General features: G+C 43.0%; 1 protein-coding gene across 1 annotated transcript in view; it reads left to right on the top strand.

Annotated features, from left to right (window-relative positions):
- Positions 1–18,240, top strand: part of syn3 (synapsin III) — an 85,643-nt gene extending 67,403 nt beyond the window's left edge. Inside the window, exons 6-13 of the mRNA XM_070853767.1 lie at positions 3,613–3,675; positions 9,526–9,668; positions 10,878–10,952; positions 11,057–11,159; positions 16,310–16,435; positions 17,112–17,121; positions 17,878–18,034; positions 18,117–18,240. Coding sequence (XP_070709868.1) covers positions 3,613–3,675; positions 9,526–9,668; positions 10,878–10,952; positions 11,057–11,159; positions 16,310–16,435; positions 17,112–17,121; positions 17,878–18,034; positions 18,117–18,240 — 801 coding nt within the window. The remainder of the gene's footprint in view (positions 1–3,612; positions 3,676–9,525; positions 9,669–10,877; positions 10,953–11,056; positions 11,160–16,309; positions 16,436–17,111; positions 17,122–17,877; positions 18,035–18,116) is intronic.
- The last annotated feature ends 1,396 nt before the right edge of the window (positions 18,241–19,636 follow it).

The following is a 19,636-nucleotide window of genomic DNA, read 5'->3' as shown; positions in this document are numbered from 1 at the left end:
ATAAAACCATACTATAATCCATAAAACAATGCTATAATATATGTGATTTTTCAGTGCTATATAACTGAACTGACTGGCAGTATCATTTTCAATTTTTCACATTTTTAACAAACCAAATTCCATGAAAATCGGTTCAGAATTAAGCAAATTAGAGGCGATTTTGTTGTAAAGTCTGCGAATCTGGAATCCTGATAGCAGCAACCTGCAGGCAGCCTGGCTCATATGGTGTCAGAACATCAGGGATTACTTTACGTGTGATATAATTAATGTTAAATGTTCTTTAACTGAGAACAGTGGTTCTTCGTCTCCAGTATTGATCAGTGACTTTGCATTTTTTGTGGCGTGAGAGTCACAAAACCAGAGTGAGCGCACGTCTCCGTCTGACGCTCCGGTTTCATCAGGGTCGGAGGATGTGGTCGTCTCTCCCCAAACATGTTCAGCGTCTGCCGTCATTGCCACACTGATGGGAACGACTGGGAGGAACATGTCCAGACAGAGTGGGTGGCTACAGCCCCTTGCAACCCAAAACACTCCCTCCAGCAGATACTTGCTAAACCTCAGCCATCGTATCGCTCGTCATGTAACACACACGTGTAATAGCTATAAAAGACTTGTACCTCTGACTGGCCTCATTTAGGATACTTTAAATAAAATAAAAAACTTGTTGTAAGAAATGAAACTAACTTAATTCCTACTAATAACAGCTGTCATATGGTGTTTTTTATTATTTAGCTGCAGACTTTTGCAGACTTTCCAGCTACCTTCTGGTCTTCAGCATTGAAAAACATGATCGCTTTGATTGAGGTTTGGTAAATGACTGTGCCACTTAAGAAAATCTCACTGCTTGTCCTTAAAAACCTTCTTAGTTTTTCCTGTGGATGTATTCAGGAGCATCATCCTGCTTTTTTTTTGTTGTGAAATTGGAGAATTGCTGTTAAAAAGTGCTTTGAGTTCCATGCTGTCGACCCAAAACAGGCCAAAACCCCATCAAACACCATGATGGGCCCCTAATCAGACTATATTTCCTGACCCTGGATTTACTGTGTGGTAATTTAACTAAACTGGAGGATATGCAACATGTAGGCACATAAAAGCAGGTTTTGAAACAGCTTCTTCAAGTGTGTTTTCCCACCAGACTTGTTTAGTTTGGTTGAATCGAACCCTGGAGCAAGAATGACCAAAACAACCGGACCAACACCTTGGACACTGGTCCCTAATTCAGACCAGAGCAACAAACTACAGGTGTGGAAACACCCCAAAACAGGGCCTCACTCAGTACCCACCTGAAGGGCCTTATCATGTTGATACTGTGCTTATTTGTGCAAATTCCCAAACACATTTTCAATCAAGTTAGCTCAAAAGTAAACCTGGAGTTCCTCAGGGCTCCTGGAGATCCTGGACCCAGTTGCCCAAATTGCCTCCTTAGTAGTCCAGCCATGTCAAAACCTCCCCAAAACTGAGGGACAGTATAATAAAGTTGTAATCCGAAATATCTCCGTCCTCTGTATATGTGAAAGCAATTTAGATCCTGTACGGTAATGGCGGACTCCGCCACTAACAATGAAAACTGCTGTATATGGAGGTAATATACATAAATGTATATTATTATTATTACTATCTGAATCACACTGTACCAGTATTTTAATGGTTCAGTTTGAATTAGTTGTAATTAAATGTGTGTTCTTTCATTTTCCTCACTTCCCTAAATGCTTCCTACGTGCAGTACAGTGACAGAGAGTGAATTACAAACTGGACCTCCACATACAGTCTCACCTTCCGTCTGTATTCTGGCACTTGTGAAGTGATAATGGAGACAATTAGAGAACACTTTATCTTGGCAGCGTGTCGGCCTGGCCTGCACTGTCAGAACAGCTGTCAGCAGCAGCGGCGCTCACGCCCTCGAGCAGCTCGGTGTCTCTTCAAGGCTCTGCCCAAATCAAGCTGACAGCAACGTTAGGATGTGCCGTCCCGTCAACTGTCGGGGAGGATTTGGATGAAGTGATAGAAGCTGTTTAGGCGTTCCCTTCCTCGCCACGGGTCTGAGCTGATATCTCCGCCTGGCCTTGTGCCTCTGGCCTGAACACGTTCTCTTATCATGTTTATTTGATTGTGGGCTTCACATGGAGGTGCCCACGGAGATAATCACCGTACAGTAACACTCTAACGTCTACGTGCCTCAAAGCATTGTGGGTGTGTGAAGCGCTGGTCACATCCTGTCTAAATCACTTCTTTTCGCACAAAGCTCCGCGGTAATTTGGGGTGAATATAAAGGCGTGTATGTGCAGTATTTGTACTCAAACATCAATAAATGATCACAAAAGTACTGTTTGTTCTTCGTGGTAATTGCTGTTAACCAGCAGTTACACAACTCTCCGCTCAAACTGGAAAAGTCCCTCTTAGATTACATCTCATTTACAATCATATCGGTGGATTTATGGAAGGGCGTTTGAAGGGAGGTTTGAAGTAATCTGTTGATGTTTCATCCACTTTACTTCTACAAACTATGAGAAATAGCATGTTTGCGGTCTGTCTGGTTTATCCAAACCCATCCCAATGAGCTGTGGTCTTCCACCCAAGCTTCCCCGAACCTCCCTCTTTTGTGAAATAAACCAACATTCTTCCGACTCGAGCTCCTAAACGGGGCAGCTTTAGGTTGAGCTTCTGTACAAGGCCACGGCTCTGGACACTTCATGTACACATCCAAATCACTTGCAAAGGAAATATTTTTCCGCTTTTGGTTTGCGTCTCAATGTGGTGCTCACCACATGTCTGTCTTACTGTATATTTAGTACAGAACACTGAATGTTTCCTAGTTAGTGGGACGTCCTTTTCCAAACAGTTGACACCAACAATCCAACTGTTATTCATGTCATGTATAATCTTGAGGTTAAAGCAGCCTCAAAGTGCATTTTAATCCCTCTTTCTCACTCTGTTTCCAGCACACGTGCAGTGACATTGATGTTTAAAGGTGCAATAATCAATATTTTCAGGTTGAAAATGTCTTTTTCATGATGTGAAAGGTTTATTATCACCAGGATTATGGAGCATTTTAGCATCGCTCAGGTTTTTTTACCTCCAAATTCACTGTTTTGATTCATTCATTCTCTCATTAATGTCTGTTTTTTTAGAAATTGTACACAGTTTTCAGCACAAAAACTCTGATAAACCAACTGTACGCTACCAAACACACACTTACAAGTTAGTGACATATTTCCCTCAGGACAAAAACAGCACTGAGCAAAGAGTGAATATTAGACTTGCATTCATCAGGTGGCCAGAGAAAGTCAAAATGAAAGATTTATTTGCTCCACATCTGCTGGGTGTGTGTATAATTAGCAGTTTGCTAGCACATTAACTTTATAGGGTGATAATATGTCAGTATGCACGCAAGCATGTTTACAGGATGCCTGTTTTGGCCTCAGTGTCTCCGCTTCTCAAAGTGAAAAAGTGCATTCAGAACCTGACCTTCAGCCCAGTTTGTGTCTGGGGAACTGTGTCCTTTTCTATTTAGATACCAAGAAAACAAATCCAAACTCCACCACCCCCCAACCCGCGAAGCAAAGATCAAGGTTATTACACCGGCCTATAATCTGATGCTGTTCCTGTCTGCAGGTCACAACCCCGTCCTACCCTGTGGTGGTCAAGATGGGACACGCCTACGCTGGCATGGGAAAGGTGAGTTCTGTGACACCTACAAAAACACTCACTCAAGTTAATTTTGTTCTTTTATCTTTGCCAGAGCCAGAAGTTTCAAATTAAACACTGAACTGAGGTATAATATTGACATTAGATGTATTAATGTATTGGTATTTAACCCTGAATCGAATCCTTTGCATAAAAACAAATGAAAACTGGGTTCAAGGTTAGAAATTCACAAATCAGGAGGTTCCATCTTTAAAGTCTGGCCACATTTCTGAAAAGATGCTTATTCACTTCTTTCTTTAAGTCACTAGAAGACTCAGCGTCACGCTTGCAACAGCTGACAAATTCAGATTTCCACTTCTGCCTACTCAGATTAAGCGCTCACACTCAGATTTGTCTAGATTGCAGTCATGCAAATCAAACATGTGATATTATCAGGACAGTTTTGTCTGGTCTGAGGTTCAGACAGGAGGCAAGAGATCGTAAACCTCAAGCTAAACCCCCAGCTGTCTGTTCTAGCTTTGTGCACGCCAGCGCGGTCTCTTTGCCATCTTTAAAATCAGACATGACGGCCAAATCACAGCTACAATCAGGCTGTAAAGTGTGTTCCTGCTTTATGCCCAATGGCAGAAGAGCACACAAACACACTGATACGGTCTGATACAGTTCACTGCTAGTTTCACTTCTGATGTTGTCTTCAGACACAACAGTCTGGCCGATTAGAGGTGACCTCTGCAGGGAGATAACTGTAGACTGATGTCTGTCAGCTTTGTTTATTGCACACGCTTCCCAAATGGATTTAGCTTTTTGTAATATGTTTATTTAAAGACATGGAGCTGCACAATTCACACAGCAATAAGTAATTTCCCACACTGACTCTCCTGAATACGGATCTCTCTCCCGCCAGTTATTTGGATTCACAGAGGGAGACACTTCCTATATGTCCTCGGCCCTCGTCTGTCTGGATGGGTTTGGTTTCCTGCTCAGACGTGCTATAGAATTTCCCATAAGGCTGGAGGGGAACTTGGCAGGCCCTCGTTTAGAGCAGGACCTCGTTTAACCCCTCAGACCTCACAGAGCTCTGAGAACGGACGGGAACATGCTGCCGTTCCTGGTTTGGTTTGCTTTTCACAGAAACCCGTAATCATGTTGTAAGTGGATCAAAGAAGATGACTTTGCATTTTCTAGCTCGCTAATATCACATTTACTGACCCAAACACTCCCTAAACAACATTACATCAACCATAACTTAAAGTGATCATGTTAAATTTGGGCCATTAACATTATAGTTGTAAAGTTAAATGAGAGAACTACTCTGCATTTTCCACTGTGAGCCACTAATTTCTTTCCAAAGCAAGTTTATTCTGAAATTAAAGCACTTAAAGCTAACTACCTAACCTCTGAAACTACATAAAAGAGACAATAAAAAAAAAATAAAAGACAATAAAACAACTACGGTCTTTTATATGTGTAAAGCAGACTGTTGCTACAGACGGCATCGTAAATCATTTTTAAATCAATAAAATCAATTTTAAGTTAGTATTTTGAGTCAGATAGTTGATTTCTTTAGTATGAAGTCGTGCAATAAGCAGGATAAAGTACAACAATGGCCGCCGATTGCTGCAGTGACTTTATATTATTTATTATTATAATGTCATTATGATATGGGAAGTGGTGTAAGTGATGTGCTCGGCGTTCAAGCGGTTAACGTTGCTCGACAACATAGATGCCAAAAGACTGAGTGCCTGTCGGCGTTCTTGTAGCCATGGAGGCTAACGATGTAGCTAGCTAACAAGCAGGTGAGGTAACATTAATGCAGGAAATGTGAGTCTGTAGCAAGAATCAACATTTTCCACAGATATCAAATCCATATAACTGAAATTACAATATGTTAAATACATTTCTGATAGCATCTTAAAGTCCTGAGAGGGGGGCGGCGTCTATAAGGACTCTTAACATAACTCCATTTGAAGGTACCATAGGTTTTATCATGTCACACATGAACAATCAAATGGTCCAATCCAATCCAAAGGTAAACAACAATAAACATTATCTCACCAGGAGACGTTCTTTTCATCTCCTTGAGACAGATGACAAAGAAATTCAATGTGCCGTCACGCTGTTAAAACCACTTCTGACCAGAGTCTGTGTTTGAGGGAATTGTGGTCTTTTATTCCCAGAAAACAGCCCCGTCTGTTCAGGACGTGGTGTTTTACCTGTGATTCACTCCCGATGTCCTCTGACGTCCATACTGTATATGTGGTGAGAAAGAAGGAGGGATGTAACTTAAAGGGCTTAAAAACAGTGTGAGCTTCTAAAGTTAGCTGCTGATAATGTTTTTATATCTATTTTAATAGGTTATACATGTTAAATTTTGTATTTAGCCTTTTTAATGTGACAAACATTACTGATTGTTGACAACATTCATACCCACTTTTCCCATTACCTGCTTTTTAATGAGTCAGACTCTTTATTTTTAACTAGTACAGCGTGTCGTTTATTCTGGACAATGACTACTGTGACATGACTTTTTCCACCAGGCGTCGTTCTTCATCTCTGTGCCAGTGTTTCACCTTCTCTGGCTTACCTTTCCACTTTCTGTTTGCATCATCACGGCTTGTTTAGCTTCTCAGAGGAATTGCGTAATTCTCTGGATGAATTTGCGTGCCTGCAGCTCAGAGCTGGACCTGCCGCTGACTATCAGGTTCTACCTCTGGAGCCATGATGTGAACTGTGAGTCACTTCCCCGCACTGACTTGATTTTTGTTGTTTCAACTTCTGCCCGCTTACTGGGAACCGGCAGGTTTTCGGTGGCCAGTCTCAACGCCTCCGTCACTCTGTTAGCGACACTCACAGCATGAAAGAAGCTGAATGCACACATTTACATTACAGCTAACGTGCACACGTACATTTACAGACTCCATAAGATGATATGATAGACAATAAACAAAGACACACCTCGATTAAAGGCAAAAAAAAGAAGCAAAAAAGAAAAAGAATTGCTGTTTTGTTTCTCTCTGACCTCTGGAACGACTTTATTAAAGCACCAATTGCAATCCAACATTAAAAAATTGTTGAAACGCTGAATTCATTGGTGTTAAAACAAACCTTTTCTTACCTCAACACACTCACAGATGTTGCTGCTGCAGCCTGAATCGGTCTGGTATGACCAGAAGCTAATGGTGGCTAATATTAGCTCATTTAAGCAAACTTTATTTAGATATTTCTTTGTAACTGATATAGCTGGGTTTGTTTTGTTACACTTTACTGTTACACTAGATTTTAGCATGTCACAAGTGAATATTTGAATAAATATTGTGTGTTTACTTCCTGTTTTGCCTCCATGATAGATTGACTTGTTAAAGCTCCCATTTTGTGCTCACATACTTGTATTTGGAGGTCCTACTAGAACATATTTACATTTGATTTAATGTTTTTAGCCTCATATTACAATGGTGAACAGACAAAAAGACATACCATCGACTCATATTCATGTTGAAAAGACATTAAAAAGTGTGTTTTACACAGTATGGACCCTTTAATGAGACATATGACGAGTGTAGAAAGGTTTTATCATCAGCAAACTGACTTAGATAACATCAGTCACATCTAAACTCCAAATTAATCAGATAGTGAACAACATAAAGACCAACACCATCAGTCGTTTCCCCTAAAAGCAGAATGTGTGCTGTGTTACTGTTGTTGGCTTAAAGTCTCAGAGAATTATAAATTCCCTTCATCTGACATGTGCTTCTATCGGCCTGAAAAATTAAAGATATTTGCTCTGCCTCTGAGCCCACTGGAGTGACTAATAGTTGTAGTTGCAATAGAACGAGCTTTTTTATGTGGCGTCCAACAAGCGATTTCATTTTATTACCCATCAAAGTAACAAGATTGTTTATTGGGCTGCAGTAAACATCAAAGTTTCTCAGCCTTCTTTTAAACGTTTAAATCTGCTTTCATTGTTTTGGTGCAATTCTTCGCTCTTGTTTTGCTTTATTTGTTTTCCCACTGTCAGTCCTCTTGCTCATCTCTTGGCGAGGGTTGCGTCATTTGTTAAAAGCTCCTTTGGGATTTCTGTTTGTTCCACCCAGATAATTTGTATTTCTATTTAAGATTTGCTTGTGTGTGAAAGTGCACTAGACGTAAACCTCATAAACACGTTATGAAACTGTTTCCTAACACCTCGCAAACTGATGATGGTGCATCACTTCCATTTGCGCTTTGCGTTCGTTTCTCCATATTGATTTTTTGATTTGAATTTATGTAATGTCTGGCACGATTGCAACTACATTTCCAAATCATATCAAGTTAAATTCGCCCTCAGAGGAGCAGAACAGTTGAATTCCTGGAGGAAGAACCAGGACGTCCGTTTCCACCGTGCAGACCTGTGACGACACCAGTGAGAGGGAAGGTGATAAGTGAGCTGAAGCTCTGGACTGAATCAGTTTGTGTCTTAGACGCTGAGCTCTGACAGTTAAAGTTGCTGATTAATGAGTTTGTCTGCCAAGATGCCCCATTTCCCACGACCTGATGGGACGTCACCTCATAAATCTGTGCATCATAGTTGAATAAGGCTTTTTAACTGACAGGTGATTGTAGTGAAGACGACAATGAGAACGTTCGTATCCAAGATAACGTTGAAAAGGTCCCCTGGTGTTAAAGCTGTTTGCTGCTGCTAAGGATAGACATCGTCAGGAAGCAGCCAGGCTGAGAAGGTGCTCACCAAGGACGCTTCTTAGCCTGAATTTTTAGATTTGTGGACACAGGTGACCCAGTCTGGGGCTGTTGTCCAGCCTTATTGGGACTAGTGGAATATCTTCATACCTTAAAAACAAGGTAAATAAAAAGAGAGTGCAGGAAAGAGCCTCTCAGGTAGAGTTGAGGTGCATTTATATTTAGACTGGGCACGGTGTTGTCCTGCAATACCCTAAAAATCATTTGATCCAGCGGAGGGATGTCCACAGCTGTCCCACCAGGAGCAGTTCTACCGTCTTCGTGCCGCCCAGGTTTGAGAATAATCTGAGGAAGGAAACGTTTTTGTACATTGCATCAAATCTGTGGAATAGTTTGCCAGGAAATCTTAAGATCATCAATCATCAAGCGTCCTGGGAGGTTTGAAACTGGCTCAGAGGGAACGAACAGTCTGTGAACAGGGTGTCTTTCCTTAGTTTTATTTTCTGCTGTATGTGTTTTTATCACGGACAGACGTGCATGTGATCAGCTGAGGTGAATTAACTATTAATATTGAGTTTTTATCTCAGGTCTGTGTTGACGATGGGGCCCTATTGGCTAAGGTACTAAGGAAGCACTGAGGTAGTGCTGACGTTGTTCATCGAGTCAATAACTTGTTGAGTGTTTTGTATTATTGTTTTTGATGAATGACTGCTGTCATTTTTTGCAAACGCCTCTTTCCCAAAAGAATCACAATGGAAATACGCCTTTTTTTGTGTCGTCCTGACTTTTTCTTTTATGTTAACATAAGGCAGAAATGGTGTTTCCTTCTAATAAGTCGAATCAAATCAAAAGACTCTTCTTGCAGACTTTCCACTGAAGGGCAACTAGTAGTTATCTTACTGTGTCACACCTCATTTTTACCTAATTACCTACAAGTTAGAGTAAAAAGTCATGTTTTGTGTTGATGAGTTCCCATTGCGTCATTTCCCGTCAGTCTGTGTCTACAGTTTAATCACTTGATGTGTGATGTGTGAGTGAGGTGACGCAGTTCAAAGCCTCCTCTGGCGATGTTTCCATGCAGGGACCCTTCATTATCCCGCCACTGTACAAGTGTGAGATTCCTGTGGGATCCTAAGCGGCCGCTGCCGGCTTTGACGGCGGTCTTCTTAATTAGCCGCCCACTAACGAGCGGCGTCTCTCCCGCAGATCAAAGTTGAAAACCAACAGGACTTCCAGGACATCACCAGCGTGGTGGCTCTGGCCGGGACCTACGCCACCACCGAGCCCTACGTTCAGTCCAAGTACGACATCCGCATCCAGAAGATCGGCAACAACTACAAGGCCTACATGTAAGACGGGTCCCAGCACCGCCATCACACATTTGACAGAAGGGTTAGGGGTTCATTTTGGGACAATATCTTCAGTGTTCTTGTCAGAGTGGGAAATCCACAACCAGCATTTAAACTGTGGTTAGACAGGACAGGACAGAGTGTAGTTCCATGAACTATGGAGCCACAGCAACTCACAGAGGAACTGAACCAGAACTCTTCAGCACAAGCAAACGATTGTTTGATTATATCATTGAAAAAAAGTCTAACAAATGTTAAATTGAAGGGAAACATCACTTCAGCCAGCATCACACTGAAATGTTAAAGACGCCACCTGCAATCTGCTGCAGTATTTCTCTGCACTGAGGTTGTGATGCACGCTTTAGTTTATTCACAATCATCTCTTAGATCTCTGATGAGTCTTCAAGTTGAAAACATTCAACAACAAATTCTGGCCTTTGTGTCGGATCACTTAAACCTACGTTGCAGACGAGGGAAACTGTAGAAGATGATGGATGACGACACGCAGGTGTCTTTGACAGCCGTGATGTGAGTGCACTAAAGTAGATAGTAGTAAAGGGATGATGCAGGGAAACAGGGCCAGTAATCACAGGTAACATGCAGCCTTGGTTGAAGGCTAGTGACAGAAAATGAGTTTGCTGTTATGTCGTGTGTGTGTGTGCAGGTAAATTATTCTCTAAAACTTTTACTTATTATTTCTAAGCCACCTTTTGCCAACTACTGGTTTATATTTTGCCAAAAAACACCATAAACTTTGATATTACTATCTTAAAGATCCTGGAAAATGTTGCAGACGGCCTCTTCTGCTGGGAAAACCTATTAGCTTTCACGGTTACGGTTTACAGATTAAAAAGAATGACGAATAGCTTTGTACCTAGATTCTAGGAAGTCATGGGCCCATTTCCTCTTCAAACCCACACACCCCTTTGAAAGCAAGAGACCTCGGTCTGTAAATTCAGCCGAGCGTTCAACAACAAAGTGAACACCCTCTTCAACTTTCAAGTATCTGAACAATTACTTGACCAAAAGCAGAGCAGCAGAGCGGCCAAGCCTTATCTCATCTGGTTTTCCCTTCACCACGAAAGCTCTGACACACACATCATGTAGGTGTGGATGGCAGCCATGGGAGATGTGAGTGACTAAGTCTTGGTGGAGCGTCGTAGCCTTCCAGCACGACTCATCTGTTGCTGTTTTTTCGCTGCTTTGCAGGAGAACGTCCATTTCTGGGAACTGGAAGGCGAACACAGGCTCCGCCATGCTGGAGCAGGTCGCAATGACGGACAGGTGAGCTGGCTTAGAGATACATTTCAGGACGTAGTCTGAGCCCGCCTCAGTGACGTCTCCGGGGATGATTGGGTTTGTCGGTCACTGGTGTCGCTGTGTTCCAGATATCGGCTGTGGGTGGACTCCTGCTCCGACATGTTTGGCGGCCTAGACATCTGTGCGGTGAAGGCCGTCCACGGAAAAGACGGCAACGACTATATCATCGAGGTCAGTTTGTTTTTCAGAGCAACGTCAGTGGAAAATCACTTTACATTTTATCTCCACCAATCAGCTGTGCACCGGCTCTTAGTCAATCCAGTGGAGACGTCACCTTGGAGTGAGCCTCCTTCCACGCTGATGGTGTTTTTTTTTTTTGGTGAAAGTCAACAGGGAAGGGTGAGGCCAGACTTGATGGTATGTGATCGTCAGAGCCTTGATGATTAGTCTGTAGACCAAACACACACAGGAGAATGAAAACAACATCAGGAGGCAGCGGTCGGCTCACTGCAGCGACTAACACCGTTTATTTTCAGTCTGCTGGTAAAGTTTGGTTTTCTAGGTGCTCCAAACAAATAAAATGACCTGACGCAGGTTGTAGCCTTAAATGGGATAAACATGTGGGTGACACTGATTGGGTTAAAGGGATAGTTTGGATTTTTTTAAAGTGAGGTTGTTCATAGATGCAGTTTGGAGAACTTTTTTACTTTATTTTATTTGAAAGTGACAATGCAACACATGCCTGCACCATAAAAGGCTAATGTTGCTCTGTCTCACCGGAGGAGATGTCACATGTTTGGATATCTCCCAGCAGACCACACTGCACCAAAACTGTCAATAACGGCACTATAATGTTCACTAATGTGCAATTTATTTATTCATCTTTTTACCCCACTTTCCAGTGTGCACTACTTTCTAATATCTCCCCTTCTTCTATATTCCCTCTATGTTTATCATATTGTTTCTATTGTTATGCTTCCTCTGACTTATATGTATATATAGTCCTGTGTATGTATATATGTATGTGTGTGTATATATATATATACACACTAATAAAGGAGCATCTTATCTTATCTTATCTTCCCACTGCCCCCTAGTGGCCACAGATCAGCTAAGCACCAGAAGCAGCAGGTTTTTATACTTTCTTCTTACATTTTTCTTTTTCTACCTGCCATTTTTTCAACAATTTTACAGGAAGGAAAACATCATAGACGTGTCACAGAGACCAATTTCTACTTACAACATACAACAACGGTTGAGATTTGAGTAAAGGGCATGACCTGCTTTCTCTCAAAAGGAGGACACCTCAGTGTCAAGCAGGTTCGGTCCTGTTATCGCTGCAAAACAGTAAATCGGGAGCTGAAGTGGACGACCGGTAGCGAGGTGAAAGTCCTCATGATACCCTATGTGGGGGGGTGATATGTGTTCCTTTAAGGATAATACCCAGGAGGGAAGCAGGAGGCGAATAGCTGTATCATCTGTAATCAGGTTTGTTTTTAGAACGGTCCCCTATGTCTTCACATCTGAGGAAACAGGCCGGTCTGGGACGTCTGAAGAGCCCATATTTAGGTTGAGACCATGACATCACGCCCGTCTCTATCTATACACTGGGTGAGGTCCGCCGTGAGAACACAAGCGTCTTTTTTTAAAACTTAAACTATCTCAGGAAATATCTACCGGCTCCCCAGAGATGTGCGGCCTCAGAGCCGGACTGTTTGCACAGAGAGAGCAGTGACACAGTCGGGTAACAATGTTCTCTGACCAGTTACACTTCCTCCTCCTCCTCCTCCTCCTTCCTCCTCCTCCTTCCTCCTCCTCCTTCCTCCTCTCTATCTCGCTTTCTCTCTCTCCCCCTTCAGCGTGATGGAATTTAATTAACCACAACAGGGAAGAGCTGTCCGTCCAACACAGTGGGAATCTGTTTTTGTTCCAGGCAAAGACATCAGCCATGACACCTCTCCTTAATGAAAAGTAACGAGCGGCTGAGAGGCTTCATTAACAGTTTACTGCGGCTGGAATTAAACTCCAGCTTCGGGTTGAATCTCTGAGAAAGTGCCCAGATATCGGACGTGGTCTCCCACAGCATCATAACTCACAGCGTAACGTTAAAGGGCCTGAGAGGAATCCTACAACACAACTATACGACACATGACGTGACAATATGACACATGATTTTAGCCATATTCACAACAGATTACATAACGGGGGTGAAACATAGACCGCACAGGAGAAAACTCATAGAAGCAGAAGCAGGAAGCATCTTGTAGTGGTGTAGTGGGCCATCATTAATCAGAGATCACACCATGTCTGCATGAGGCCTCAAGAGAGCTGTGGGGGAAACAAGATATCAGAGTTTATACATTTATTTTAACATAAAGACAATTACATCATACTTTATATATACTTTCCAGGTATAGATAGATAGATATATAATCTCCGTACTCTGGTATAACACATCATAATAGAACGTGGCTTGATGGCAAGTGAAACATGATCTGGCATTCTGTGTTATTTATTTGCCGCATGATATTAATCCTGACTTGGCCCGACAAATTGTGTGGCATGATTTGACTGGACCGAATGACTCAGTGTCATGAAATGTTTTTTTTACCTTTAACTTCATTCAAATCATTAAGATAGCAAGAGGGAGGGACGCAAGTGATGTTATCTTAAAGCTACAGTTGTTTTCTCAAGAAAGCGCCACCCTCTGACCGTCCCTGCCCTGCAGCAGCAGCAGCAGCAGCAGCAGCAGCAGCATATTTTTGAGAGAGCACATTTCACATGTCGTGCTCCGTAAACGTTCCCGTGCAGCAGAGCATTTTGTGCAGACAGAACGCCGTGCAGCTTCATAAAAGTGCAGAATAACACCTCCGTGTTCCAGTGCAGAAAAGGCTTCTGCTAGATGACTCTGTATCCTAATAAATCAGCAGGGTGGATCCCGGCTCTGCCTGCCACCGCACGCCTTTTGAAGTGGGGCCTGGCGGTCGCTTGCCAGGCCTCTGCTCAGTCCCCTGTGGTAATGACTCAACTGGCCAAAACACGGTGCCACGCCCCACCTCACCGCCAAACCCTCGCCAAGAGGAGGAGGAGGGGAGGGCTCCTTCTGAGTGGAACAGTGTGAACTGTAAAGGTCGGATCTGAAACCAGTCTGGAAAACAAAGAAAAGAAGAACAGTCCGAATGTAGATGCTTTTAATGCTCTGGATTCATTTTATCCAAGAATGTACGAAACAAGATTTTAATTTTGCTTTGTGGCTTTGACGTGTTTCCACATGAAACATGACGTTAGATTTAACATCAGGAAGGGACCTGACTGAGACTTGATCTTGGCTCAGTCTAACCAAGATCTGTGTCGTGTTTTATTGGATGGAACATTTATACTGTCTGCTGAGGATATAAAAGATGGAGAAGGCTTTGAGGATGTGCTAGTAGTAAAACAGGGCTTTTTAAACCAATGTAGTTAAACAACGATGAGCTCCTTGGCCTTGGAAGTCGTGCTTAGCTACTGCTGTAGGTAGTTAGCTGGATATGCTAACATTTACACCTTAGAGAAGATAAATACATGATGTTAAATCCATATGAGGAGGAAACCAAAGCTTTGGGGCCTCAGGTGCTTGGTGATGGTCGCCAAGCTGATTGGACAAACAAGCTAATGGTCAATTACACTTAACTGTTTCAGGGGTGAAACAGTTAAAATAACAAATGTTCTCACGTTCCAGCTCCTTGTATGTGAGGGTTCACTGCTTTTCTGTGTTATAGATATTTAAATGGAATATCATTGGGATGTGTAACACTGCTCAGTTAAAGTGAAGGGTCTCTTCAGGGCTTTGGGCTCGCAGAGCTTGTAATTGGGGTTTTATTGGCTAAACAATTAGACAGATTAATCAATAATGAAGAATAACAGTTTGCTGTAGCCCCAGTAGATACTGCATGGCTCTGTGGTCGTCTATATTATAGATGTGTGGACGTCTATATTATAGATAGACGTGTATATTCTGTGTTCCTAATGGTGTGGAGCAACTTTTTAGTTTCTCTTTTAGAGTGTAGCAGTAGTGACAGCAGGTCTGTGGCTGCTGAGTCTGTATGTACATCATTAGTGTGTTTTACTGTCAAAGGTGTCGAGGTTTCAGTCCAACAAAACATCACAGCACATGACTTGGACTCAGTTGGAGTATCTTTAATTTCATTAGATGGATGCTGCTAATAAAAGCAGCTGTAACCACAGAAGAGGGGAAGCCTGCAGTGACCCGTGCGGGTGTTTGGAAGGGCATCCTCACACGCTTGGCAATACACTGTGTTCACCAGCACATGCATGCCCAGCGCTGTGTTTACAGCCCGCGGCCGGGGCGCGGTGCAGCAGCCTCCTCCACCGCACGGCTGCGCCCGAGCCAGCGGTGCTGGCAGCCACACTCCTCTGCGCCTGTTTGTTTGGGTCCTCTGGGAGGAGGACGGCGGGTCTCCGAGCCCCGTGAGCTCTGTGGCTCTGCAGCACACGTGCATGTGCATGTGAGCACAAGTAGTGGGAAAGTTGTTTTTTTCCTCCTTCTCCTTCCTTCAGGTTAATTATTTGTGTGTGGCAGTGGATGTGGTCTGTGCCCTTCCAAGTCACCATGCCCAGGGCAACATAATATTTACAGATGGAGTCACATTTTATCTGCTGCTCTCTGGACTTTCTCATTTTGGTTCCCTTTTGCCCATCAGAGGGAGGAACGGACACGTAGCAGCTTGACAGATGAGATTTGTGTGCTTAAATATACCTTTGCAGTTTATCTACTGTTTAAATGGAGAACAGGTCAGGAGCCGTCCACATTTATGTCCTCCAAGTCCTCAAAATGACACATCACACATACATCATCTCAAGCTGCACATGCACAGTTTGTCCTTTTACTTTATTATCAGAGAAGAAGAGGGGCTGATTTTTTTTAAGACAAAGAAAACATCAGAGAGGAATTCTGTCCCACCCCACTCTGCCCTGTTTGGTCAGTTCTGCCTCTGAAGGGTCTCAGACCCCCTCATTAAAGACTGGAGGATGCTGTGGGGTCCAGATGCGGGACGAGGGGTTTTCTGTGGAGTCCGATAGTGCATGGGAATACACAGAAAAGTCAGCGTCACGCTAAGTGCATCCGGCAATAAACTGTATTTATGAGCAGCACAGTGTTTTATATCTTTTATTATCTGAGATGTCTGTGATGTGAATCATCATTGCTGGCAAAACACCACAGAGTCCATTAGCGCTGACATCTCCTGGGGGCTGAACGCTGATCACCTCGGTGATGAGAAATATAATGCTGCCATCTAGTGGAGGAATTATACAGTTTCATTTCTGGGATGTTGAGCCAGCAGCAGTAATAATTTTTGTTATCATTATTTCTGGCTCTGCAGGTGATGGACAGCTCCATGCCTCTGATTGGTGAGCATGTGGAGGAAGACAAACAGCTGATCACTGAGCTGGTCATCAACAAGATGGCCAAGGTGCTGCTGGGAGTTTCCACTCCTCAGCCCTCCTCTGTCAAGGTACATCATCACCTTTATGTACACGGTTAACTAGTATTACAAGTATTACTACTGTAACTACTGCTGCTGTTATAATCATCATATCACCTCTTATTATAACAGTGCTGTGACTATAACTGTTAATGTGTCTGATACTTTTATTATTAATATAAATAAAATCCCTCCTATACTATAATAAACAAACATTATTTACTGTCACTTACACTGTTATCAATATGTTTACTTATCACTATTGCCACTCAGGTTCCTGCAGGTTTATTAATGATTTCTGTAAATCTACTTCCAGATTTAGGAGAAAATGTAATTTAATTTAAACTAATTATAAACCATAATATCTTAATGGACCTTATAATGTATAAATTGATTAAACCCTGATGCAGGAGCAGACTATATTACAGAGAAAGGATGAAATCAGATATAAATTCAGGTGCTTTACTGTTATTACTATTACTGTTAGCTGGAGAAACAACAAGTTCACTGGTCTCCCTGAAGAGGAAACACTGTTTGTTATGCGATTTAAGTGAGATTGAAGATGTAACGATCGATTGAAGTCTGTTTCATGTTTTGTCGCTCATTATGTGATGATTTACTTCAGGTTTCAGCTAAACGCACCACATTTCTGATGAGTTCTTCTGGGTGAATGATTATGAGATGCAGCCGAGTATCTAAGCGTACATCACGTAGCTGCAAGGCTGCATCAGTATGAAAACAAATAAAATCAATGAAGAAGAGGGACCTCCTGCCTCGATCCCACTTGGATCAACATGCTTAAAAGACAGAAACTGCGCCCGTGTTTATACTTGGTGCACCCCAGTGGGCTGACCAGCTCCATGACCGCAGATACTTTTCTTCTGCAAACACAAGCATTCTTGTTTCTCCCCTTTTTCTGATAGACCGTTCCCTCATGACCCAAGTAGTGTGTGTTTCATTATTTGAGATGATGTATGAACCTGATATTACGTCTGTTGCTGTTTTTTGTTGTTTTGCAGCGTGGCTCCCTTCTGTTGTTTCTCTCAGTGCACTTGATTTTATGCACGTTATTGAAGTGCCAGTGATGATTTGGATGTTTAGGATGGTTAAGCACAGCTGGTCAGCCCACTGGTGTGCATGATGTGTGAATGTGGTTGTGATCCAAGCGGGACTGAAGCGCTGTCAGTAATAAAAGCATTTTTGTGGCTTGGAGGAGCGAGTGTGCAGGAATGAGCGATTATCAGACACTTGTGTTTTAGGAGGGGAGGTTTCTTCTTATTTGACAGATGTTTGACCTCTCCAGCTGTATTTCTGATGTCTTATAACGTCTCTGTATGCCTTCATCCACAGACCACACAGCCCAGACGAGGTAGGAGACACCTTACTGCCACAGAGTTCAGTCTGCAGCAGTCTTATGGTGGAGTAAAATGACTAATGTGCATGTCGTGTGTGTGTACCTGCTGCAGGGGGACACCGCTCCGCCTCCGCCTCTCCCTCCCAGTCGGCCCAGGGTTCACCTCAGCGAGCCCGCTCAGCCACCACCTCACCCAGCCAGGCCTTCCAGCCTGGTCCCATCCCCGCCCCCTCCGGACCTGGAGCCCAGAAACAGTCGCCACAGCTGAAGTGAGTCCACGCTGGGGTCCCACTGGTGCCACACCATGGTGGAAACATTGTGAACTAAACTACCGTTCTGTTTTCCACTCAGCAAATCCCAGTCGCTGACCAACACCTTCACAGAGACGTTACGAGGAAGCCTGACGGACGACGAGGCCAAAGCTGAGACCATCCGCAGCCTCCGACAGTCCTTCGCCAGCCTCTTCTCCGACTAAGAGCCTCCCCCCGCACGCTTCCTCTTCCTGTCTGCTGTCAGGTTTGAAAAAACAGAATCCTGACTGGTTAATCTGTTATGGAGTCTCCTCCCTCCCCAGAACCTCGGCTTCCTGTTCCTTCCTCTTTCCTCTCACTGTTTGTGAAGTTCAACACCTTCTGCTGTTCAGATCTACGATGAGTTTACCACTAGAAAGGCCACCGAGGTGTTAAAGGCTGACATACTTGCATTTGTCTTCCATACAGGAGATTTTAAAAGGTGCAGGATGTCAGTGCAGTCACAGGATCAAGCCAAACCCCATTCAAATTTCTATACATTTTACTTTATGATCTTGTATGTTTCCTCTTTTGCTGTTCCTGCCAGTTGGGACTGGTGAGGAAAATAAAAATGTCATATAAGCATCAGTCCAGCAGTCCTACATGCCTCTGCAACTGTCTCCTGATACCCATAATCCCTTGCGTTTTCAGAGAACAGCACTGCAGTGATCATGTCAGGCGACTGAGACATTTCCAGGCAACTTGATGCTGCAGTTTTGTGTGTTAGAAGTTGAAAAGCATCAATAAAAACCTGAAGTTATATCAGCAGTCAGCAGGTGGCAGGTTGGCCTTTCTAGTGGTAAATAATTTACAGTAATTAATCATAATCTAGCTCATCCTGCTTGGTATATAGTCGTTATTCTGCATTCTGTTTGTCCGGTCAGTGAAGCTGTTGATTAGTGGGAAACATCTGATTTATTCTGTTCAATTTCATTTAGTTATTTTAATTGATTCACAGCTTCCAGACGTTTTTTTTTTTCAGATGTCTACGGCAATATTCTTATCTGAAGCTGTTCCAGTTAACTCATGAGAAATGTACTGAATCCTCAAGGTTCACCAGCGATTTTGAGCATCTTGCCAGCAGCCACATTTCTCAGACATCCATGTGCTGTAGACACATATTGGCTTAGGTAGTGACTCCTCTCCCTGACATTACCAAAGTGCTTTTTAATAAAAAAAAACAGAAAACATCCCCCCCTGCACTGGGTCAAGAAAACAAACACAGCAAAACTAACCTGCTGAGCTTGTGATTTCACAAGGTGCAAATGCTGTTCTGGCTTACAGCCATCGTCTTCCATCACAGCCCAGATCTTCCCCTGAAACTCCTGTTTTTCTTAATGTTTCATGCTTAGCGAATCGCACTCTGGCGTGTTGTCTGTGGGGGATTTCTTTCATAACTGCCGTGTGTTTTAAGGCGAACAGTGAGGATGTAACATTTTGAGACTTTTTAATTTTTCCGCTGAGACCAGACGAGGTTTGGTTGTATAACAGCATTGCGTGTTATATCTCCACTCTTCTTCATTCTCTGAAATCACAGTCAGCCAGAATTGCAGATAATTTAGAATCATCTTTGTTTTTTTC

Source organism: Pempheris klunzingeri, chromosome 22 (assembly GCF_042242105.1).
Source record: "Pempheris klunzingeri isolate RE-2024b chromosome 22, fPemKlu1.hap1, whole genome shotgun sequence".
Classification (NCBI taxonomy): Eukaryota; Metazoa; Chordata; class Actinopteri; order Acropomatiformes; family Pempheridae; genus Pempheris; species Pempheris klunzingeri.
The sequence above is the reverse complement of the archived record's forward strand: the minus strand, read 5'-3'. Positions and strand labels throughout refer to the sequence as shown.